The sequence below is a fragment of the Bos taurus genome, chromosome 28, assembly GCF_002263795.3.
Source record: "Bos taurus isolate L1 Dominette 01449 registration number 42190680 breed Hereford chromosome 28, ARS-UCD2.0, whole genome shotgun sequence".
Classification (NCBI taxonomy): domain Eukaryota; kingdom Metazoa; phylum Chordata; class Mammalia; order Artiodactyla; family Bovidae; genus Bos; species Bos taurus.
In genome coordinates this window covers 40,658,455-40,684,602 of record NC_037355.1, presented here as the reverse complement: position 1 = coordinate 40,684,602, position 26,148 = coordinate 40,658,455, and the positions used below count along the sequence as shown (strand labels likewise).

The 26,148-nt window shown below is 44.6% G+C and overlaps 1 protein-coding gene across 5 annotated transcripts in view; it reads left to right on the top strand.

Moving 5' to 3' along the window:
- Positions 1 to 26,148, top strand: part of GRID1 (glutamate ionotropic receptor delta type subunit 1) — a 685,448-nt gene that overhangs the window by 405,175 nt on the left and 254,125 nt on the right. For 4 of the 5 annotated variants that reach the window (XM_024986927.2, XM_024986926.2, XM_059882690.1 and 1 more), the window contains one exon: positions 5,379 to 5,432. The exons of the other annotated variant lie outside the window; for it this stretch is intronic. In XM_024986927.2, the coding sequence (XP_024842695.1) occupies positions 5,379 to 5,432 (54 nt within the window). The remainder of the gene's footprint in view (positions 1 to 5,378; positions 5,433 to 26,148) is intronic. 5 annotated transcript variants of the gene reach the window in all.

The window sequence follows — 26,148 nt, the reverse complement described above, 5'->3', positions numbered from 1 at the left end:
TGCATGGTGTGTTTATTATTGGTCTTTAGGCCGCTTTTGGCTCTGTGATGTCATGGGATGAGACTCCTGGCTCTCACCAGTAACCAGGAGAGTTGGAACAGCTGCTCTATGTGGCTAGTGCTGTCTACTGAATGAAAAAAACAGGAACACATGAGTAATTACTGTGTAATGTATAGAAATGTATAGAGATTTCTATGTATTCAAAAAAGACCATCGAGTGACAACCAGGCAAGAGATGTGAGTGAAAGGAATGGGGAGGGTCTTCGTGTTCACTGATCATCCATATGAGCTTCTTTCTGGGATGGAGGCTTCAACTTAATTTCATGTTAGTTCTCACAATATTTGTAAGATGGGGGGTGCTTGTCTCAGGTTGGGTTCCCAGAAGCCAACTTTGATGTGAGAGTTTGTGTGATGACGATTTATTAAGAAGTTTTCCCAGGGGAATTAAGAAGAGCCCAGCAAGGGAGTGGGAATGTGGATCATGGAAGTAGAGGCAGCCAGCAGTGAGGCCGTGTGGGCTGGTCCTGCAGAAGGAACCTGGAAACAGTTGAGCTTACACTCCAAACAGTCCCCATAGTGGAACGGGGCAGCTGGGCATCCCCAGTCCTTCGTGAGGGTGCACATTTCCATGAGTGCCAAGGAGAGTTCCGACAGTTGGTCAGTGTCTGCATTGGCAATGGATGCGCATGGAGAGCCAGCGCGCTCAGAATTCCCAATGGGATTTGAGGGGGCCCAGGGCACAGCATCGATTGTGCTGCCGGCATCTTAACACCCTGCAGGCATGGGGCTGCCGCTCAGAGAGGTGGAGTAGCTGACACAGGGGCACTCAGGTAAGTAGAGGCGGACCTGGGATTTGACCATGCTCTGCCTGCCTGCCTTGTCCTGACCTTGCTGGCTCTGAGATAAAAGGGAGATCTCAGGGGCCTCCACCTGCCTCACTTATGGTTGGAGAAGATGAGGGAAGGGTACTTAGAAGGGGACACCATCCTCTGGGCTTGGAGCATTTAGGGCTCTGCCCAGGGAGCTGGCAGCAGTTCTCCAGTCATTGGGGGAGGGGAGGGTGTTCTCGCTAAATCTGCAGTTGCATCTCCTTCTCACCAGCCATCGCAGCTTCTGTGTGAGTTGCACCCTCTGAAAAAGGCTGCAGCCAAGTGCTATTTATCTCCATGTGGGGAAAAGAGGCTTAACAAATTAGCTAATTGCTAATTGGTGAGGGAAAGTAGGACAGGAAAGTTGGCCAGTTGTCCTGTGGGTTTTCTGATCAATTCTCTCCATCATTATCTTCCACACATGAGTCTGAGACCTGGTGGGAAGATGCCTTAGTGTAGCCGGGGCTCTCACCTGCTGCATGGGATGTCCTGGCGGCTGAGTTAGGTCTGCACTGCTGGCTCCTGCAGGGACAGTGGAGGACCTCTCACCTGTACAGGTGCGCCTACACCTTCAAATTCACAAAACTACACATTCTGGACTACAGAGCTCCCAGCTTTGGAGGCTAAGATTCAGGGTTCAGAGCTCTGAAAGAACACAGTATCTTAGGCACATGACCATTCCCGGTGAATTAGGATTCCAAGGAGTAGGGCCCCAGGGTCTGCATTTTACAAAGCTCCCTAGGAGGTTCTTACATGTAGCCAGACTGAGATTCATGGCTGCAGAATGCCAGTGATGATGGGTGTTACCCCTCACCCATGGTCAACCTCCATGCTGATATTCACTTACCATTCATCGTCCAACTATCTGCCTTCCATTCAATCATTTCTTCGATGAGACCTTGCTGCTCCCGGGGTGGCAAACCATTCCATATTGAACTCCTTGGAAAGTCAGAAAGTTCTGTCTCATATTGAGTTGTTATCTCCTTACCCGAGCACTGGAGACCTTGGTCCTGAATCAGCTCTCAGACGCTATAAGGATCAATTCCAGCCTCTCTGCATTCCTGGACTGTCCCTGGTGACTATAACTGGCCATCAGTTTACACTGTCCAACTCCGTGACCGCTTCCAGTCTGCAGTGCCCTCCATCAAGCAGACTGACCTTCTAGTCAACTCCCCAAGGGCAGCACAGACCTTCTAGCCCCTGCCTTTTCCTGGGTCTTCACTTTGAAGTCTCATCTCCCCATGTGCCCTTCTGCTCCTGGAAAATAAGTGTAGGGCTTTGAGTTCAGCCTTCTTCAACTGTGTCTCTTTAGATTTGGCTCAGTGTTTCAGCTTTCTCAGATGCCATGACACCCCCAGCTCTGTATCATGTGCAGATTTGATGAGCATGTTACTGGTTGTCCTCTGCTAAGTCACTTCAGTCATGTCCGACTCTGTGCGACCCCATAGACAGCAGCCCACCAGGCTCCCCTGTCCCTGGGATTCTCCAGGCAAGAACACTGGAGTGGGTTACCATTTCTTTCTCCAATACATGAAAGTGAAAAGTGAAAGTGAAGTCACTCAGTCATGTCTGACCCTCAGCGACCCCATGGACTGCAGCCTACCAGGCTCCTCCATCCATAAGATTTTCCAGGCAAGAGTACTGGAGTGCCTTCTTCTCTACGTGAGCATTAAGGAAATGCTGAGGTGTCAGGAATGGAGGCAAGTCAGAGCCTGGCCATGTGCTGCAGTGACTTCACATCACCTGTCTCACGTTTCCCTCCCCACCTCCTCCTGGGCCTCTGAGCTTCTGAAGACATTCCTGACAGTCTGTGTATTGGGAGGAAGGAAGCTATAGACTGGGGGGCTCTCCCTTCCCCACCCTGCCTGAGGGTCTAAGGGTTCCTCAGAGAGCCGCTGACTCCGAAGTCCCTGTGCCTTCTTTGCAGTATGGTTTATGGAATTTGTAGAGTGTCGAGAAAGGAGTCTTCAGTTCATGGCCCCACGAGGGACCCAGGCATAGCGCATGGCCTCTCTCAGTGCTTCCTTCGTACAAGTGCAGGAGACGGAACGCTTGGCAACTTCTTCCTCTGGCTGGGAGGGAGCGGCCAAGGTATTCTTAGACATAACTCTTTCATCCTGAGCAAGAAAGCTTTTCATGGGCGCCTGTCTCTTAAGGGAAGGACTCCTGTGGCCAGAGGAGACTCTCAGGATCTAAGAATGTAGATGAGTCGAGAGGTAAGGATGGAACTCACAAAGGATGGGGATGCACACTTCCCATTGCTGCTTCCTGGGAAGGGCCGGGGCTTCTCTGGACACTGCTCTGTGTGTTTGCTGCTTCTTGAGACCGAAATATTACACCTACATAGGCAGACAAGAGGAAGCAAGTGTTATGTACATTTTACAGATAAGCAAACAGAGACCAGAGTGGTAAATGCCAGCTGGTGGAGGCCATCCCTCCAGTCCAGTCTGGACTCTTGTCCCCACTTGTCTTCATGGGGGATGGTACCTTTTCATTCATAGGCTGGAGAAGGAGCATCTGTGGCCTTCGCCAATGACCACCCTTAGTGTCCAAAGGACTGGGATGCTAGAGCTGGCCCAGGCACCCCCACAGGCCCCATTTCCATGTGCTTTTTGTGTTGACCAGCAAACGCGTTCATTCCTTGCAGAGGTGTGGTTCTCACTGAGGCCCTGTACAATGGCAGTGCCATGTGTATGCTGGGTCACTGGAGCCTGCAGGCTTCTTACCCCTCTATGCCTCACCTGTTAAGAAGAACAAATCAAACCTCTGTGTACTGATGAGGAAAAGATATTCTTCATACACTGATAAGTCAAAAGTGATAGTTGAAACCTGATGTGTGTTTCATGACCCCATTTTGATAAGAACATCAGTTTGCTAAGTGTATGCAGACACATGCAGACGTGACCAAAAACTTCTGGAAGGGGCCATTTGGAATAGTCCCTGGGGGATGAATTTGGAGGGATACATGGGGAGTTTTCACTACTTTAACACATTAAAAAATGTGGTAGGTTTATGGGATAATTTTGAACATTTGCTTTTTTCTGTACCTTTCCAAATAAAGAGTAATAAAAATTACATTATAAAAATATAAAAAAATTAAAAATAAAAGAGAACTATGATCTGAACTCTCTCCCATGTTCATAGAAGGCCTGGCACATTGCCTGGCACTCAGCAATACTTGGCACGTGCTAACTGTGAGTATTCTTACAGGACAAGCTGGAAAACTATCAATTCCTCCTCTTTTGTCAATCTACATACACTTACTCTTTTTATTTGGAAAACTACAGAAAAATTTAAATGTTCAAAATTATCCCATACACCTGCCCCACTTTTTAATGTGCTAAAGTAGTTGGATTTCCAGTCTAAAAAGGGAAAGAGCACTCCTAAAAACATATGAGAAGCAAAATAAGTAACTGGGTCCCATCTGCCTAGCCCTCCTATCCTTCATTCATATGTTCAACAACAGTGTTCTTTATATATTGAACACTGCCTATGTGCTGGTTATAGTGGAAGGTTTTGAGATACAAATGTGACGGCCATAGGTGTGGCCCTGACCTCATGGAGACCCCAGTTGGTTAAAGGAGATAGATAATAAGAAATAAATAAGCTGAAAACTATTCAAGTACAGACACTGCTGCTAAGTCACTTCAGTCGTGTCCAACTCTGTGTAACCCCATAGACGGCAGCCCACCAGGCTCGCCCGTCCCTGGGATTCTCCAGGCAAGAACACTGGAGTGGGTTGCCATTTCCTTCTCCAATGCATGAAAATGAAAAGTCAAAGTGAAGCGCTCAGTCATGTCTGACTTTTAGCAACCCCATGGACTGCAGCCTACCAGGCTCCTCTGCCCATGGGAGTTTCCAGGCAAGAGTACTGGAGTGGGGTGCCATTGCCTTCTCCGTCAAGTACAGACATGGCAAGTGCTATAAATAAACGGAACAAAATGCTCTAATAGAGAATGGTGGGAGGTGGGGGTCACTGTTCTGGAGCAAAAAAAGAGTCAGTTCTAGGGTCCTTGATGGGTTCTTTAGAGCTGAAGGCAGCTCAGAGCCCTGGCTGTGAGCCGCCATCTTCCTGGGTGTTGTTTAGCTTGGCTGGCCAAGCAGCTGTAAATCCCTTGTTGCAGATTCCTGAGTCTCTAGCCTTGGGGAATGATGAGACATCCCCCACCCCAGTAACCCTCTAGAAAAGAGTTTGCAGGCAGTCTCTGAGATGAGAAAGGGAGGGATGTCCCCGCCCGTGATGCCTTCAGGAGCTGTAGCTTCTAACCTTGCTCCGGGCTGGTGCACGCGAATTCCAAAGAACAGCAGGAAATCAGACGTCCGTGTTCAAATGATGCATCCAGCAGCTGAGGTGGCCAGAGCTGCCCAGGGGGATGGCGTATTTTGTGAGGAAAAAATTCTCCAAGAACAGTGTTTATCAAACTCCGTCTCAGCAGTCATCCTGTGTGTCTGCCAGCCTCTGGCTTGCTTCTGTTCATGTTTTTTTCTTACATTTCTTTTTCTCTGCAGGCTGTGGAGACCAACCTGGCTTCCAAGGACAGCCATTGGGTCTTTGTGAATGAGGTAAGAGCTCCAGAATGGTGAAGGGCGTGGCTTACATTGAGCTCCCGCCACTCAGAACGTACAGAGTGACCGGTCAGGCTCTGCTCTGACTTGGGGTGCTGGAGTGGAGTCCAGGGCTTCACTGAGCGAGACAGCAGGTGAGAGAGTTGGATGGGCCATGCCAAGCTGCTCACCTGGAGCAGGTGGGAGCCAGGAAAACAGTGCAGATTTGAGTCCAGGAGGAAGTGGCGTCAGGCTCTAGATATGTTGGGTGAGGGGAGGCCACGTGCCAGGGGTCAGAGACTGGAGAGATGGAGGCTGGCCAGAAAAGGGGATGCAGAGGGGATGTGCAAAGGAATGCAGAACGGGCTAGAGGCTGCACTTCCTGTAGGAGCCTGAAGGTATATGTGTGTTATGTGACTGTGTGTATGTAAGAGTGCATGGGTGTGAGTGTGTAACTGTATATATTTGTGAGAGTGTGTATGGATGTGTGTGCATTAATGCATGCACATGTCAGTATGTGTGTATGTGTATCTGTATAGGTGTGTGTCTGTGTGCACACATCCCCCTGTGCAGCTGGTCAGGTAGTGGGTCAGTGTAACCTTCTAAAGGGGGTAAATGGTAAATCTCTCCCTCAGGTGGCCTTCCCACTGGATTGGGCCCTGGGAGGAATGGGGACATCGAGATTTCATGGTGGCGTGGTCTGCTCTCCACCACTTGCACCCTACCTGGCCCTGGCCTGCTCACGCCGCACACATTACATGGGCTCGCTTCCCTGAAGCAACATGCCCTCGCTTCCCTGAAGAGCCCCCTCTGCCTGCACATCCGTTCAGGAAGCACCCTCTGGGACAGTGCATATGACTCCAGCCAGCTATTAATATAGCTGACTCTTCAAAGTGCTTCCTGGCACGGGCTTTCATCGGCCCGTGGCCTTCCGTTGCTCCTAAATTAACTGATTGATTTCTAATGGCCACATTCTAGAAGATGCAGGGTTTATCGTGCAGGTAATTTATGCTTTTATGATGTGTGTTTCTTCATTAGCTCAGTGCTACCATTGCTGAAAGAGTTTTGGGTGGCTTACTTTCTTATTTTGCAGGTAGTATCAGATAGTAACTGCTTGCGAGGCCCACTTTTCATGGTTTTTGTCCATGAATTCATACCTTGTTAACTCCGTGTCTACACAGGCCAATTGGAGACCTGCAAGGTCCATTTCCCTGGGGTTGCAGATGGTTGTGCTGGTAATTAGGAGAAGGGACATGACGGCTGCTTTCTTCAGAGCCTGCCGGAGTCCTCTTGGTGCTGGGAGGGTTTGATCCTCTGGGCTTTGCCAGCTTCTTTATAGGTTTCTTTTGTTCCCGGAGACGGAGGGATTCTATGTGCCCCATAAGGCAGATGTCAGATGCTGGCTTTATTTTGGGGAGGGCTCCTCCAAATCAGATGGCCAGGGTTTCTATATTGTCAGTCTTCAAAAAGTACTGTTTTTACATTTCTAACTGATTTCCTTTTTCCTCCCCTGAATCCTGACCCACTCCAAGGACTCTCTTGTCTGTCCCTCCCACCCCCTCTCCAGGGCTGGGGTTAACACTAACCAGTGTGAGGTGTCCTCAGGGTATTGTTGGGTGGCAGGAAATGCCACCGGGAGGTGTTGGATGTGGGCACAGCTGTCAGGGCCACACTGGAACAGCCTCACCCAAGAGGACTGCTGAGCTCCACCCCAGTCAGCCGCACATTGCACCGTGAACTCAAAGACGAATCATGTGGCTGTCCCTGGGATAAATGTCCCCAGAAGTGACCCCTCCCATTTTCTGAGTTTCCTTTTCTACGGGGAGGCCAAGCACTTGTCAGGGTATTTTGTGTTTGTTACCACCCTTAGCCCTCATTCACAACCTTGTATGGTAGTTATTAGCATCCCCATTTTACAGATGGGAAAAGGTAGGCTTGAGAGGTTGAATTACTTGCTCAAGGTCATACAGCTATTGAAAGGTGCTTTTGGGATTTTGTATGAAGACTGTTGGCTCCAGAGACCTTCACACCAAATGACACCATCCTGCAGGTAGTCCTGGCAATGATCCTTTAACCTACAGTCAGGGTCTGATTCCGTAAGACCAATCAATAGGGCTCTGGTATGCATACTGATGGGGATGCCCTTGAGCTGGCCTTGGTGTGCACTCAGGGACATTCTTGAAGTCTGAGATCTGATGGTGGGTCCTTTTGTAAAGCTTTGACTCTTAGACCCCAGTGTGGCCTCTGGTTAATGACTGAGCTGTTTTCTAAATCACAAGTCAATTTATCCAAGCCATATTCGGAGCTGCTGTTTCCTAGTACGGCATGACCCTCTTGGAAACAAGTCCTATTATTCTTAGGATGGTTACAGCATTCCAGGCTCTATCCAAATACAGACCCACAGACCAATAGTTTCCCAGTTGCTTCTCTGTTTATCATATGTGATGGCTCGGAAAAAATAAAATGGGAGGAAAAGAATCAGGGGCAGGTATTTAGCAGCTCCACCATGATCTCCAGACTCTAGCATCTACATTGGGACTCCATCTCTCGCTTCCCGAACTGCTCACCACTTCTCTGGAGGAAGTTCAGCCCATCAGACGCGCTCAGGCAGTGTCTCTTCCTACCACATCTTTCCCCAGGGTGGCCTCCGTGGTGATCCTCCAGCTCCACCCGCTGCTTCCTTCATTCCTCACGGCTCTGTCCTTCAGTTTTTCTTTCTGTATTTGACTTTCTTAATGTGTTTTCCTGGATTCAAGATAAACACTCAAGGGCACGTGTTTTTGTTTGTTTTCTTCATGAAGTGGTTTTCTTAATATGTCTGCACCCTCACTGGTGAATATTGGTGTTGCATATTACAGGTCTGTTTTATTTGGAGAAGGGGTAATTGGATGCAGAGAAAGGCTGTGAGTATGTGAGCCTTGCTGACAGTTTCTACAGATCCTTGGGCTCTACTGAGGGAAAGGACACTGGCAAGCAGATGTGCTTTGGGGCATAAACTGTATTTTTATCAATTGATTAAGTTACACATTAACTTGGAGGGGGATGGGGGATTCAAAAGAAGTGTGAATAGCAAATTTGAATATTAGTCAAGGTAGCCACTAGGCTGTGAGTCCCCTGGGGACACGGACAGGATCCAGGTCCCCACTGAATCCCCAATACCCTGTATTAAGGGTAGATTCTCAAAAGGGTTTGGTTGAAGGCAAGTCATTGTACATAGCATAGGGTAGAGCAAGTTGCTTTGAAGAGTACTTCCCAGTCAGCCTCCAAGAAAAGACAAAGGCAAACAATTAAGATGGGAAGCCCAGGGATGGAGGGAACTGCTGTGCGTCATTCATCAGAAGCTGCCAGTTTAGGACCCATCAGACTTGACTTTGGCTCCCAGAACCTGTGTCAGCTGATCTGGAGAGCCTCCTCCCCACGTGGCTCTGGCTTAGTGATGCGCAGGTGTCTGTGTCCTCAGCGCTAGGCAGGGTCTGGATGCAGACTGGGGGCAGAGGAGAACGCTCTCCTGAGACATTCTGCGTCCAGGCAGGACACACCTGCCTCATTGTCTGGCCTCTTGAGAAGCTTATGGGGGAAATTCTTTCATGGAATGTTTGTCTTTCCAGCCTCTTCCAAAACCATCTGTGAAGGGGACCTGAAGCACCCCCTTTGTTACTGGATAGCTCTCACTGTCAGAGTTCCTCCAGACATGGGAACAAAGCAAACTTTTATGCAAATGGTTCAAGAAATGCAGAAGCAGGTACATAACCCTTGTGCTTAGGTTTTGTCAACAACTGATGCTCTGGGTGGGCTCTGTTCTGTGGTTCAGCAGGTGCCCAGGGGGAGGCAGGTTCTAAGGAGGGAGGAGGCAGAGCTAGTAGGCCCTGCCCCACCACTAGCCTATTTTCATGACCCCCACACCCCATATCTTTTTCCTCTGAGCTCCAGACCCAGGGATCCAGATGCCTTCTGGACTCAGCTGCTTGCAAGCCTTGTGATCACCTCCAGCTCAGTGCCTCTCTCTGAATCCATCATCCTCCCCTCAGCTGTTTCTCACCGTGTTCCAGTCCCAGGGACCAGTGTTTCCAACCTACTGGCTGGTTCCCTAGTCAATGAAAACCTACATCCTGCCTGCTGCCTCAGAACTCATTCCAGGATGACCCATAACACCTCTTCATCCTTTCCTTACTTCTGCCCTCTGCCTGCATGCCCGTGGTTTATCCCTACAAGCAGTGGGTGACTTGTTGTTTCCTCTATTTATTTTTCTGTCTCGGTTTTGGACCTTTGCTAGGATTTTCTTTTAGGCCTGGAATGACCACCTCTGACTGTCAAGGATTTACCTTTCCTGCAGGAGTTTGCTAAGCATTGCCTCTGCCAAAAGATCTCCCTGGATTTATTCACCCTTCTGCCATCCTGTACTCCTCACCCCAGCTATGCTGTGTTGGGGACTTGATACACACATCTGGCTTCTGGAACAGCCTATGAGTGAGGGCTGCACCTCCTTTCTGTCAGGCTGCCTGGAGTCCCCAGCATGAGGGGTTCACACACAGAGGAGGTGCTGGCTTAAGGATCCCACTGCTACATCTGCCTCTTGCTTCCTCACCTTAACTCTGATTTTTTAATTGCCTTCATGGAGGGGAAGAGACATTTATGACCTCCCAATTCTTCATGAGCTCAGAAAGCTGTGATCCTGCTTTACAAGCTATGACTGTTAGCATCTCAGGTTCCACTGCACCTCCCTTTCCTAGGCTTGCATTCTCCATTCTTGACCAGGCCATCAGCGGGTGATGGAGCAGCCAGGGAGGAGGACAGGGGAAGCACCAGCCAGGCTTCCTACAGCAGTCTCTACACCATGCCCCAGGGAACCTGTATTCTGCTAATTCGTAGGTGTTTTGTGGGAAAAGGATTCCGTGATCAAAGAAGGCTGATAAGTTAGAGTTAAACAGCAAAAAACAGGTTTCTCCTGCAGGCACCTTCATCTCTGATGCGTGCTGTGCTTTCCAAGGATGAGGTGGTGCACTCTGGCTGCTACATATACTTGTGTTTCAGACACACTCGTGCTTTTTCTCTCAACATCTGCTCACGTCTCTGCTGGAATAGGTCTTCAGCAGATGGTGGGGTGTCAGGGCCCATAGGATGGAGTTCAGATTCTTTCACGTGGTCCATGAGGCTGTTCATGAACTGACTTCAGAGCCCTCTCTGGTCTCAACTCCTGCCATTTCTTTTCATCTAGAGCTGCTCTGCCTGTATCATGAGATATCCCTGCCACCCCGAGCAGAAGGTCATCCCAGCGTCTGAACCTCTTCAAACCCCTCTCCCCAGACTGTTCTCCTGCTATTGCCCCTGAGGCTCCAGCCCTCACCTTGGCATCTTCATTGGTTTTTCACCAACAAATATTCCACAAGGACCCTCTGAGTACAGACTTGGCTCACACCAGAGGAGACTCCTGTCAACAGTCCAGCGAACATCATTCCAGACTTTTAAACCATTCCTGCCCCCAAACACACGCTGAGTTAAAGCAAATGAAAATGGGATTAGGCTACACATGCATAATGCAGGGGAGAGAAATGCTAATAAACTAATTGAAGAAAGCAAGAACAAAAGACCATGATATGCATGGTGAATGAAATAGCTTCAAGAAATCTCTATTCGGGACACACAGGAAGAGAGGGAGGGAAGAGATTTAATTTTTTTTCTTCCTTTCATTTTGAAGATTCTAATTCTGTTCGAACATTAAGTCCCTGTAACATTTACCATCTGAAAATTTCATTTAGCAACACTCTAAAACAATTATGTTTATTGTAATCGATTCACTTGTTTCTCTCCCCAGCTCCACTGAGGAGTCCTTGAGCACAAGGATCACATCCTAGCCAACTTTGTAGCCCCACTGAGAGCCCAGAACCAAGACTGGGATCTGCCATTTGTCAGACGTTAGACGGAGCCAGGCACTGTTTTTGAGCATCATTTTTTAAACCTATTTTTTTTACTTAAAAATAACCATTTTATTTAGGTTTAATCACATACAATAAACACACATGTGTGTGTACAGTTTTGTTTGATGTATGTATGCCCCTGTGAAACTGTAACCATGATGAAGGTGCTGGACATATGCATCACCCAACAGCCCCCCCTGTGCCCCCTGGGAATCCCCACCCCGGTCCTACCTTCCCCGCTCCTCAGGTGGTTATTCTTGTTGTTTAGTTGCTAAGTCGTGTCCAACTCTTTTGTGACCCCATGGACTGTATCCTGCCAGGCTTCTCTGTCCATGGGGTTCTCCAGGCAAGATTACTGGGGTGGGTTGCCATTTCCTTCTCCAGGGGATCTTCCTGACCCAGGGATCGAACCCACATCTCCTGCATTGGCAGGTGGATTCTTTACAGCTGAGCCACCAGGGAAGCCCACTCTTCAGGTAGTCTGTTTGTATTTTCAGATGGATTGTTTGTATTCTCTAGAGATTATTTGTAGGTAAACGTTACAGGTTATTTGTGTTTTCCTGTATTTTCTAGAGTTTTATATAAGGGAATCATACAGTATATTCTCTCTTCTTCTTCTATTTTTCTATGGCTGTTTCCCTCCAGATAATTATTTTGAGAGTCACCCTTATTGCAATATACAGTAATAGTTCTTTCCTTTTATTGATGAGGCATGTTCAGTTGTATAAATATACCACAACTTGAATATATGTGTATTCTTGATGGACATTTGGGTCATCTGAGATTTCTGGTGATTTCAAATAATGCTGCTGTTAACATTCATGTACAAGTCTTTGTATGAACACAGGCTTTCGTTTTAGGGGGAGGGTACGTATTTCTAAGTGGAATTACAGTGCTGTATGGCAGGTGTACTTGGAACTCTTAAAGAAACTTTCAGGTTGTGTGAGAATCCCAGTTGTTTCAGATCTTCAGTACCCGATTTAATCAGAGCATTTGCCATCAGTCATTGTGGTGGATTGTAATGGTGCCTCATTATGGTTGTAATTTTCATTTTGCTAATGACTAATGATATTGAGAATCTTTTCAGGTGTTTATTTGCCACCTATATCTATAGCTTCCTTGGGGGGAAAGCTGAAATCATTAATTTCAGAACTTTATTTTTCTTTACCACTTGAAACTTCCTTTAAGTGATTTAATGCCATCTCCAAAATTTTCATTGTTTTTCAGTTCAAAATACTTTCTATATTACCTTTTGATTTCTTCTTTGACCCATGAGTTGTTTAGAAGTGTTTTATTTAGTTTCTAAATATTTATATATTTTCCAGACATCTTTATTTTATTGATTTTTAATGAGTTCCATGTGGTCAGAGACCATAGTTGAATTACTTGGATATCACTTGAATCCTTTTAAATTTATTGAGAGTTATTTGATAGTCCAATAGATTGTCTTTTCTGGTAAATGTTTTATGTACACTTGGAAAGGAGGTATAATCTATTGTTGTCAGGAATGTTCTGTAAATGTCAGTTAGGTCAGTTCTGTTCATAGTGTTGTTTATGTCTTCTGTATCCTTGATTATATTTTCTCTACTTGTTCTATCAATTATTAAGAGGGGGGATGAAAATAGTCAGCTTTAATTCTGAGTTTGCCTATTTGTCCTTGTAGTTTTATCAGTTATTGCTTAATATATTTTCAAGCTTTGTTACAAGAGGATAAATGTTTAGCATTTTTATGTCCTGTTGATTTATTGATCTGTATCATTATGGCATGACTTTTCTTATCCCCCTGTCCTGAAATGTCCTTTGCTCAGAAATATACTCTATCTGATATTACTGAAGCAACAGTTAGAAATGGCATGGAACAACAGACTGGTTCCAAATAGGAAAAGGAATACGTCAAGGCTGTATATTGTCACCCTGCTTATTTAACTTCTGTGCAGAGTACATCATGAGAAACGCTGGGCTGGAAGAAGCACAAGCTGGAATCAAGATTGCCGGGAGAAAGATCAATAACCTCAGATATGCAGATGACACCACCCTTATGGCAGAAAGTGAAGAGGAACTAAAAAGCCTCTTGATGAAAGTGAAAGAGGAGAGTGAAAAAGTTGGCTAAAAGCTCAACATTCAGAAAACTAAGATCATGGCATCTGGTCCCATCACTTCATGGGAAATAGATGGGGAAACAGTGGAAACAGTGTCAGACTTTATTTTGGGGGGCTCCAAAATCACTGCAGATGGTGACTGCAGCCATGAAATTAAAAGACGCTTACTCCTTGGAAGGAAAGTTATGACCAACCTAGATAGCATATTCAAAAGCAGAGACGTTACTTTGCCAACAAAGGTCCGTCTAGTCAAGGCTATGGTTTTTCCTGTGGTCATGTATGGATGTGAGAGTTGGACTGTGAAGAAAACTGAATGCCAAAGAATTGATGCTTTTGAACTGTAGTGTTGGAGAAGACTCTTGAGAGTCCCTTGGACTGCAAGGAGATCCAACCAGTCCATCCTAAAGGAGATCAGTCCTGGGTGTTCATTGGAAGGACTGATGCTGAAGCTAAAACTCCAATACTTTGGCCACCTCATGCAGAGAGTTGACTCATTAGAAAAGACTCTGATGCTGGGGAGGGATTGGCGGCAGGAGGAAAAGGGGATGACAGAGGATGAGATGGCTGCATGGTATCACCGACTCGATGGACATGAGTTTGAGTCAACTCCGGGAGTTAGTGATGGACAGGGAGACCTTTTCCAGTCCTGTGGCCACTGTTGAGTTTTCCAAATTTGCTGACATATTGAATGCAGCACTTTCACAACATCATCTTTCAGGATTTGAAATAGCTCAACTGGAATTCTATCACCTCCACTAGCTTTGTTTGTAGTGATGCTTTCTAAGGCCCACTTGACTTCACATTCCAGGATGTCTAGCTCTAGCTGAGTGATCACACCATCATGATTATCTGGGTCATGAAGATCTTTTTTGTACAGTTCCTCTGCGTATTCTTGCCACCTCTTCTTAATATCTTCTGCTTCTGTTAGGTCCATACCATTTCTGTCCTTTATCGAGCCCATCTTTGCATGAAATGTTCCCTTGGTATCTCTAATTTTCTTGAAGAGATCTCTAGTCTTTCCCATTCTGTTGTTTTCCTCTATTTCTTTGCATTGATCACTGAGGAAGGTTTTCTTATCTCTCCTTGCTATTCTTTGGAACTCTGCATTCAAATCGGAGTATCTTTCCTTTTCTCCTTTGCTTTTTGCTTCTCTTCTTTTCACAGCTATTTGTAAGGCCTCCTCAGACAGCCATTTTACTTTTTTGCATTTCTTTTCCATGGGGATGGTCTTGATCCCTGTCTCCTGTACAATGTCATGAACCTCCGTCCATAGTTCATCAGGCATTCTGTCTATCAGATATAATCCCTTAAATCTATTTCTCACTTCTACTGTATAATCATAAGGGATTTGATTTAGGTCATACCTGAATGGTCTAGTGGTTTTCCCTACTTTCTTCAATTTAAGTCTGAATTTGGCAATAAGGAGTTCATGGTCTGAGCCACAGTCAGCTCCTGGTCTTGGTTTTGCTGACTGTATAGGGCTTTTCCATCTTTGGCTGCAAAGAATATAATCAATCTGATTTTGGTGTTGACCATCTGGTGATGTCCATGTGTAGAGTCTTCTCTTGTGTTGCTGGAAGAGGCGGTTTAACCTAATATATTTTTTTCATTCTTGTTTCTTTGAAGTATGTTTCTTGAAGGCAGTTTCTACTTAGATCTTGCTATTTTATTCATTAGGACACTATGCTTTAATTCCCTGGTGGCTCAGATGGTAAAGCATCTGTCTACAATATGGGAGACCTGGGTTTGATCCCTGGGTTGGGAAGATTCCCTGGAGAAGGAAATGGCAACCCACTCCAGTACTCTTGCCTAGAAAATCCCATGGACAGAGGAGCCTGGTGCAGGCTACTGTCCATGGGTCTCAAAGAGTCGGACACGACTGAGCAACTTCACTTCACTCATGCTTTAATTCAAGTGCTTAGATAATTTAATATGAGTATAGATATGGTTAGAAGAGGGTGGAGTCCTGGAAGCCTCATGAATAAACTGTTTCAAAGAGAAGGGAGAGGTCATTGACCTCAGGTGCTACTGCCTTGAGGGTGTGATGACTTTGGGGGTGAATGTTGGGAAAGGATTGGAGGATAAATTTTCAGATACTCAACTTATATCATTCCATTTTACAGATAAGGAACCAGAGGCTCCGAGAAAGGGACTGACTTTTCGATGTCACTTTGTAAGTGGCAGAGTCAGGATTTGAACTTAGGTATGAATGACTCAGAATTTAAGAAACACACACCTTATGTCACACTGACTCTCTCTCACCTTTTCCCTCCTCACTCAGCATTAACTAAATGCCAAATATATGACTGAATTCCAGCAATATTTCATTTTTAAAAATAATTTGGAAGTGGTAATATAATCTTGTTGGGGAAAGTCCTATTATAATTTTTTATTGTTTATGATTAGCTTTCTTCCCTTTGTGCTCTTTTACATATCAGCACCTTGTTTGTAAAATATCCTATGAAGAAGGTGAAAAAATCCTGAAAAAACCCACACAGGTAAACTAATGCATGTCATATGAGTAGTGTCTGAAAATAACAAACCATATTTATTAGAAATGTACTTCCCTTTGTCAATCAGAATATATCTATTTTCCTTTCTCAGCCCCAAAGGAATCTATGAGAGTTAACACTTATGGTTACAGATAGATTAGGAAATATTTGTTATATAATATCATTCTTCAGTCCTTTTCGAAGCCCCATGAGAAGAGTACTTGGAACTGCACAGATGGTGGCTTTGAGGCTCAGTACTGAGAAAGTGATAAGGTACCACTGTTTTAGATCAGTCTTGGGGAACATACCATGGATAACGTTTGACTCTACTGCTGACCATTTCTTTGACTTTGGGAAATTTTTCTCAAGATTTTTTTTTATGTGGACCATTTTTAAAGTCTTTATTGAATTCGTTACAATATTGCTTCTGATTTATGTTTTGGTTTTTTGGCCCCAAGGCATGTGGGATCTTAGTTCCTTAACCGGGGATTGAACCTCCTGCATGAAAGGTGAAGTCTTAAACCATTGAATTTTCAGGAAAGTCCCTGGGGAAATTGTTTTATTTCCTTCCTGGAACTTTATTCTCCTTATCCACTCAATAGAGTTTATAATAAACATCTCATGGGAAACTTCAGTTCAGTTCAGTTCAGTCGCTCAGTCATGTCCGACTCTTTGCGACCCCATGAACCGCAGCAGGCTAGGCATCCCTGTCCATTACTATTTCCTGAAGTTTACACAAACTCATGTCCATTGAGTCGGCGATGCCATCCAGCCATCTCATCCTCTGTCGTCCCCTTCTCCTCCTGCTCCCAATCCCACCCAGCACCAGGGTCTTTTCCAATGAGTCAACTCTTCGCATGAGGTGGCCAAAGTATTGGAGTTTCAGCTTCAGCGTCAGTCCTTCCAATGAACACCCAGGACTGATCTCCTTTAGGATGGACTGGTTGGATCTCCTTGCAGTCCAAGGGACTCTCAAGAGTCTTCTCCAACACCACAGTTCAAAAGCATCAATTCTTCGGCGCTCAGCCTTCTTCACAGTCCAACTCTCACATCCATACATGAACACAGGAAAAACGATAGCCTTGACTAGATGTACCTTTGTTGGCAAAGTAATGTCTCTGCTTTTGAATATGCTGTCTAGATTGGTCATAACTTTCTTTCCATGGAGTAAGCGTCTTTTAATTTCCTGGCTGCAATCATCATCTGCAGTGATTTTGGAGCCCCCCAAAATAAAGTCTGACACTGTTTCCACTGTTTCCCCATCTATTTCCCATGAAGTGATGGGACCAGATGCCATGATCTTCGTTTTCTGAATGTTGAGCTTTAAGCCAACTTTTTCACTCTCGTCTTTCGCTTTCATCAATAGGCTTTTTAGTTCCTCTTCACTTTCTGCCATAAGGGTGGTGTCATCTGCATATCTGAGGTTATTGATATTTCTCCTGGCAATCTTGATTCCAGCTTGTGCTTCTTCTAGCCCAGCGTTTCTCATGATGTACTCTGCACAGAAGTTAAATAAGCAGGGTGACAATATACAGCCTTGACGTACTCCTTTTCCTATTTGGAACCAGTCTGTTGTTCCATGTCCAGTTCTAACTATTGCTTCCTGACCTGCATATAGGTTTCTCAAGAGGCAGGTCAAGTGGTCTGGTATTCCCACCTCTTTCAGAATTTTCCACAGTTTATTGTGATCCACACAGTCAAAGGATTTGGCATAGTCAATAAAGCAGAAATAGATGTTTTTCTGGAACTCTCTTGCTTTTTCGATGATCCAGTGGATGTTGGCAATTTGGTTCCTCTGGTTCCTCTGCCTTTTCTAAAACCAGCTTGAACATCTGGAAGTTCACGGTTCACGTATTGCTGAAGGCTGGCTTGGAGAATTTTGAGCATTACTTTACTAGCGTGTGAGATGAGTGCAATTGTGTGGTAGTTTGAGCATTCTTTGGCATTGCCTTTCTTTGGGATTGAAATGAAAACTGACCTTTTCCAGTCCTGGAATTCCATCACCTCCACTAGCTTTGTTCATAGTGATGCTTCCTAAGGGCCAGCTGACTTCACATTCCAGGATGTCTGGCTCTAGGTGAGTGATCACACCATCTGGGTGTGATTATCTGGGTCGTGAAGATCTTTTTTGTATAGTTCTTCTGTGTATTCTTACCACCTCTTCTTAATATCTTCTGCTTCTGTTAGGTCCATACCATTTCTGTCCTTTATCAAGCCCATCTTTGCATGAAATGTTCCCTTGGTATCTCTAATTTTCTTGAAGAGATCTCTAGTCTTTCCCATTCTGTTGTTTTCCTCTATTTCTTTGCATTGATCACTGAGGAAGGCTTTTTTATCTCTCCTTGCTATTCTTTGGAACTCTGCATTCAAATCGGAGTATCTTTCCTTTTCTCCTTTGCTTTTTGCTTCTCTTCTTTTCAAAGCTCTTTGTAAGGCCTTCTCAGACAGCCGTTTTGCTTTTTTCCATTTAGGAGCTATCCCAAGTCCGAGGTCGGGGCGGCGGCTGAGGCGAGCTACCCCGTGGGAAACTTAGGACTACTAAATGGGATAACTCATGAGAAACGACCAATCACAGGGTCTGTCATACAGCAGACACTCTTAAATGATAGCTTTTCTTATTAACAACCAACTGATGTTCTGAGGGCAAGTTTGGAACTTAATCAAGGAAGTACTGATATTTAAGGACTTGGTAACAAGGAATACATGTCTTTATGAGGAGTGTAGGGGGTTGGGGACATAACTTGATTCATTGCTGGGTGAACTTGAATTGCAGTATTTATAACTGGTTTTTTCTTCCTGGAACTCTAGTTCTCCTTACTCTATTTTTCAAACTGCTATGCATCCTTTATGACTCATATCAAATTACCATTTCCCCATGTTGCAAGACCTCTTGATTTCTTCCAAAACCTTTCCTTCTTTCAATGCCCCGGAGAACTCAGGCTGTGCTTCTTTAGTGGTCCTTAACTTCTTGCTCTATCTCCTATTTCCCTGCCTGAATCTATAACTCTTCACCACCTATCATTCATTTAGCATCTGTGTATCCAACACCTATGAGGCACTTGGCGTGCTTATGAGAATCAGAGAGAGATGCTCCTCACCCTCAGAGAGCTTGTATGATTGTGGTAGGAATGTGTACCTAGCTCACTGAACTACAGGAAGGCAATATTGTAGGAGCCATTCCAGATCCTCTGCAACTGGCACTCAACTTCAACCTCCCTACCAACAAAATGGCTCAGCCAGACCCCCACCATTGCTGTAGAATCAGACTCCATGTTTCAGACATGAGTCAATTGTTCCCAGCAAGTGTTGTTTTGCAGAGTTTTGACAGAAGAATGCTTGGGAAAAGCATTGGAAAAGGGAGTGCTGACACTTAGGGAGATATAAAAATAGCTTTAATTACCACGTGCAGCAAATGTGTCTGAAAACTAAAGGTTAGTGTCTCTACCTTTCTGCATTCCCATCCATCGCTCTTCCCACAAATGGATTCTGATGGATTCCGATGAACTTGTTGCTTGTGCCAGAAAGACCCTGTTATCTGTGCTTTCTACCCTGTTATTACACCTGGTTTGCCAGGCTGGATAATCATGAGGCACCACACAGAGAAGTGAAAAGCAAGTGTGTGTACACACACACACACACACACACACACACACACACACACACACGGCTACTGCGTTTATGTGCCCCTCCTGGTGGAGCTCCCAGGGAGAGTCCTTTCAAAACTGGAGTATGAAAGCAGAAATGGAGTCAGGAGAACACTTAAACCCCCAGAACTTCTTGGGCAGTGTCTTAAATGATGTGTGAGGGCTCATAGAGCCCATAAACTCAGCTTTGGGGTTTTTTTTTCTCTGCTGTCTCAAACCAGATGATATGCACACTGGGGCAACCTGACTCTCAGAGCTGGTTGTAGAATATAAAGTGAGTATCGTGCAGCAAGGAGAAGAAACCCTTTAATTGTCAGTAACCAGAAATGTGAGGCAGTTTCCTACAGCCCTAGAGACTGGCTTGTCAGTTACCACAGCAACGAGAGACTGAGGACCAGATGCTGCCACCATCATGCCTGATGTTACTCCTGGTCAGCCGTAGAATGGGCCTCTTGGTCAAGGATTGCTGAAGAGCCCCCCTTGTAAGGCCACTGGGTTCTGAACAACCTCCTTCTGCCCTCAGATCTTTGCTTATTTGCTGTGGGGTGTTGCATAAAATGGTGAGCCAGCTGGTTTGTCCTCAGAAGCAAGGAGACTCACATCACTGAGTACCTACTGTGTGCCAGGCCCTGCTTTGAATGCGTTATAGGCAAAACAAGTGATATCTTCCCTTGAAATCCCATTTAAAGAGATTGCAAGAAATTTGCAGCCATTTTAACAGGAGCTTCCTCCCTGCATGTGTGCGTGCTAAGTCACTTCAGTCGTGTCTGACTCTGGGCAACGCTGTGGACTCTAGCCTGCCAGGCCCCTCTGTCCATGGGATTCTCCAGGCATAAACGCTGCAGTGAGTTGCTGTGTCCTCCTCCGGGGGATATTCCTGACCTAGGGATCAAACTCGTGTCTTCTGTGTCTATCCGCCCAGGCAGGTGAGTTCTTCACCACTAGTGCCACCTGGGAAGCCCAGCTTTGTTCTTACCCTCAGGAAACTGTGTAAATTTTGGATTTTACCCTGTCAAGGTCAGTCATAGAAAGATCTCTATGGACACTCAGGAAGTTCCAATTCACTTGCTTAGGGATGGTGATATTTTTCCTGAGCCTGAGAGACCCCATGCTGGGGCCCAGCCCTTCCTAAGTGGCCACCAACCTTTCCTCTCACATCTTCTGCCCCTGGGACTAACGTGGATTAGGGATGGGTAGGCCACAAGCTTCTGTTTCGTTACATCTATATCTACTGGAAACTTCCTGGCTCAGGCCACGTGACCACCCACCCACCATTGTCCAAGCCACAGAGGGCTTCTCAATCAGCTGTCATTTCAGTTCACCTGTATTCAAAGAAAATATTTTGGGAGAAAGATGAGCACAGGCTTCCTAGAGCATGAGTATTCCTGACCTCTGTTTGGGCAGGTGTGAGGTAGAGGGGGAGGGACAGGGATAGAGGGAAAATGGAGAAAAATCGCTCTCATCCTTTCTGATTCTTCTACAATACTAAAACAAAATGCACAAAATCAGTATACCACCAAAATTATCCTGTCAAGCAGCTTTATACATGTAGCTTGTTTTGCCAGATTGAGGTTTTCCTGTTCTGTTCAGTGTTATGTCCTACTGTTGCCAATTAATAATGTATCATTAGCATTTTATCAACTCAGTAAATAGCATTTGGGATAACATGTAATAGCCTTGCAGTAGTCTGCCACTTGGAGGAATTGTAATGTAGGTAAATCTTCACCATTTTTGGAAATGTGGGTTAGTTAACGCTACTGCAAATAATACAGCGATGAACATCATTATACCCAGATCTGCTGATGTCTCTAATTTCTTATGATGGTAAAGTATTTGTTTCAGAGTGTGGGAGCTCCCAAAGACCTGAGCACCTTATATCAGAGTGCCTGTCTCATCCCCCTCTTATGTCTTGTGAACATGAATATAATCAACGTAGACCAATATATATTAGTTTTCCATTTTTAGCAATTTTTTAGATGAAAAAAGTTCACACTGCCTTGTTTTAATTTGCATTTCTTCGCTTACTAGTCAAGTCAAACACTTTGAACATTTCCTGGTTGATCACGCCTGTTTCTAATTGTGTGACTCATTTGCTTCTGTCCTTTGTGTGAATGTGTTCATCTTTTGTTATATGACCAGGTCTTTCCAACACCAAGAGATACATTATTTTTAAAGATGCTCATTCGTTTATTCGGCCGCACCCAGTTTTTGTTGCAGCGTGTGAGCTCTGAGCTGAGGCACGTGAGATAGAGTCCCCTGACCAAGGGTTGAGCCTGAGTCAGCTGCCGTGTGAACATGGACTCTCAGCCACTGGGCCACCAGGAAAGTCCCTAAGAGATATATCATTACTACAGGAAGACTGATCATAAAATTGAGGCCTAAAAAATGTGTGAGGTTAAAAGACAAGATGGAATTTTTAGCTCAAGTTGATCTCATTTCAAAACCTGTGTTATTTCCATATAGTATTGCTTTTGAATCAGCCCAGATCTACCGTAATGGGAGATTTGTATTGATTCATGTCTTTTAAGGGTCAAATTTCCTGCACCAAGGCAAGGAAATATTCCAGTTACTATATTGGATTAGATCATTTTAATTTATGCATCAAAACTTGGTTTTGAAACTGAAATATAATTTTCTATTAACCTTGGTTGCTGCTGCTGCTGCTAAGTCGCTTCAGTCATATCCAACTCCTAGCGACCCCATAGACGGCAGCCCACCAGGCTCCCCCATCCCTGGGATTCTCCAGGCAAGAGTACTGGAGTGGGGTGCCATCTTCTTCATTAACCTTGGTTAGGGAACAGAAAAGTCATGAAACTTTCTCTAATTTTCATCCAGTTGAGTAAATGAGCAGGGTCAAAAGGCCAATGGAAGACATTAAGTTGCTTTTATGATTAAACTTGAAGAATCTTGCTTATTCAAGGCCTTGGCTCTGTTCTGTGGGAGTCTTCAGTGGCCCCCACATGAAGGCCCTCCAGGAAGACTTTCAGGGAATGGGTGAGCACTCTCCTTCCTCTTACAGGGAGTTAGAAACATATCCCGATTCTCTTTCCCCCTCAAGGAAATGTTCCTCTCTAAATCCTCTTTGCTTCCATTTTGATTCTTCTGGACTTTTTATATCTTCCTTGTGGGTGAGAATTTTTGGAATCAAGAAATTGATTCTCAGTCATTTCCCTTGGCCCATCTGCCTATGCACCAGGCTCTTCACTATGGAATTTCATATCATTAAAGCTCAGTGCCTCCGAGGGAAATTCTAATTTAGTATAATGGTTCAGTTTAATATAAAATGCCATTTCCTCCCCCAAATACTGCCTTCAGGAAGAAGGGCTCTATGATCCATTAGATTTTTGTATCTCCGCTCACAGGACACAGCCCTGGGAGGGATGTGTACCCGAGGTGAGAAGCAGTCACAGCAACTAGGCCTGGGAAGCGCGTTGACAATGGGGTGTCAAAGCATGGACAGACCTCTGATGAAGGGGCAGTGGCGTGGAGTAGGGGGTGGTGGCACCTAAGCGAGGTTATGAGGCGACCCAGCTGCATCCTTGCTACCAGGGCTTTCGTTTTCACTCTGAGTGAGCTGAGGAGCCACTGGGACTTTCTGAGCAGAGAGTCGTATGATCTGAATCATACTTTGGAAGGACCACTCCTGGCTTCTGTGTTGAAAATACACTGTGGGGCCTGGGGTGAAAAACATTTTAAAATTAAGGCCTTTAGGAACTTCCCTGGTGGTCCAGTGGCTAAGACTCCACACTCCCAATGCAGGGGGCCCGGGTTCGATCCCTGCTCAGGGAATTAGATCCAACATGCTGAGACTTAAGATCCCGCGTGCTATAACTAAGACCCAGTGCAGCCAAATAAGTAAATAAAGAATTTTTTTTTAATTAAGGTTTTTAATTAGATATGATGGTAGCTTGGTCTGGGCTGATATGCATATAGGAAGTGGGATGTGCTCAGATTCTATAATTTTGAAGGTAGTGTTGACAGATATTGCTGACCAAACTGAAATGCAAAGAAGGCAAATGGCTAGTCTAAGGGTAGGCTCCTAGCAAGCATTTAAATCAGGGAAAGGGAGATGAGAGTTTAGGGTGTGAGTGAGGTGAATGGTAGTTTATGTAGGGTGCTCTGGCTTTGAACCCAGGCATTCTAGCTCACTTGCTTATACTCTTATTATTTTTTTTACAAGCTTTTGGATGTATAATCAATATTAAAAATACCACATAATTTGATGAATTACACTTTGGAGTTTTGACCTATATACTTGTGAAACTATCACCATAATCATGATAATGCACATTTATATTACCAATGAGAGTTTTCTTATGCCCCCATGTAATCAATTTCTGCCTCCACCTGATCCCAGGCAACCTCTAATCTGCTTTATGGCACTATAGATTAATTTACATTTTCTAGAATTTTGTATCAATGGATTTACATTGTTGTTCAGTTACTCAGTTGTGTTCGACTCTTTGCAACCCCATGGACTGCAGCACACCAGAGTTCCCCATCCTTCACCATCTCTCAGAGTTTGCTCAACTCATGTCCACTAAGTCAGTGATGTTATCCAACCATCTCATTCTCTGTTGTACCCTTCTCCTCCTGCCTTCAATCTTTCCCAGCATAGGAATCTTCCAGTGAGTCAGTTCTTGTCATCAGGTGGCCAAAGTATTGGAGCTTCAGCTTCAGCATCAGTCCTTCCAGTGAATATTTAAGACTGATTTCCTTTAGGATTGACTGCTATGATCTTCTTACAGTCCAAGGGACTCTTAGGAGTCTTCTTCAATGCCACAGTTTGAAAGCATCAGCTCTTCAATGCTTAGCCTTTTTTATGGTCCAACCCTCACATCCATACAGGACTACTGGAAAAACCATAGCTTTGACTAGACGGACCTTTGTCGACAAAGTAATGTCTCTGCATTTTAATACACTGTCTAGGTTTATCATAGCTTTTCTTGCAAGGAGCAAGTGTCTTTTAATTTCATGGCTATAGTCACTGTCTGCAGTGATTTTTGAGCCCAATAAAATAAATTTTGTCTCTGTTTCTATTATTTCCCCATCTATTTGCCATGAAGTGATGGGACCAGGTGCCATGATCTTTGTTTTTTGAATGTTGAGTTTTCAGCCAGCTTTTTCACTCTCCTCTTTCACCTTCATCAAAAGGCTCTTTAGTTCCTCTTCTCTTTCTGCAATAAGGGTAGTATCATCTGTATATCTGAGGTTATTGATATTTCTCCCAGCAATCTTGATTCCAGCTTGTGCTTCATCAAGCCCAGCATTTCTCATGATATACTCTGCATATAAGTTAAATAAGCTGGGTAACAATATACAGCTTTGATGTGCTCCTTTTCCAATTTTGAACCAGTCTGTTGTACCATGTCCAATTCTGTTGCTTCTTGACCTGCATACAGATTTCTCAGGAGGCAGGTAAGATGGTCTGGTATTTCCATCTCTTTAAGACTTTTCCACAGTTTGTTGTGATCCACACAGTCACATAGAGTACACGTTATGTTTTCCCAGCTTATTTCACACGGCGTAGTGATTTTGTCATTCATTTGTACTGTAGTGTATGTTAATATATGGTGTGAGGTAAGGGTTGATGTGAAAGATCTTTTTATTTAATCTTCACATGAATATTTAATTCTTTCAGCACCAGTTGTTGAAAACAGTATACTTTCCCCTTTGAATCGTTTGCTGAAAATCAATTGGCATTCAGTATTTGCATCTGTTCCTGGCTCCACTCTGTTCCACTGGCCTTTCTGTTTATTTTCACACTGGTGCCACATTGCCTTTATATTGCAGCTTTATACTTATCCTGAATCAAATGGAATACGTCCTCCACCTTTTTCTTTCTGAAAAATGTGCTTCCACCTTCTAGGTCCTTCACATTTTCATAGGTCTAGGATTGCAGTGAGGCAACTGAGACGAAAAATTTAAGGGGGAACGCCCTCTCAGTGTGTGCAGACGTCTCACCCTCATTCTGGCCTGCTTTTCCTTGTACATTTTATTTTTTTAATTTTTTATTTCAAAATATTTACCTGATGTACAATGTTATGTTAGTCTCAGGTGGACAGCAAAGCGAATCAGTTATATATGTACATTTACTTTCTCTTTTAAAGATTCTTTTCCCACGTAGGCCCTTCCTGAGTATTGAGTAGAGTTGCCTGTGCTCCTATAGTAAGTCCTTATTAGTTATCCACTTTATATATAGTATAGTATGTGATATGTCAATCCACCTCCCAATTTATCCCTTCCCCCTCCTTACCTCATGGTGATCATGTTTGTTTTCCACATCTATGACTGTATTTCTGTTTTGTTTATAACTTCATTTGCACCCCTTTTTAGATTCCACATATAAGCAATACCATATATATGTCTTTCTCTGTCTGACTTACTTCACTTAGTATGACATCATTACTCAGCCATAAAAAAGAAGGAAATAATGCCATTCGCAGCAATACAGATGGACCTAGAGGCTGTCCACATACATTTGAGAATTTTCACTTTCTAGAAAAAGACTTACGGAATTTTAATTTCTATTATATTGAATCTAGAGATAATCTGAGGGACAGTTAAGATCTTTACCATATTAA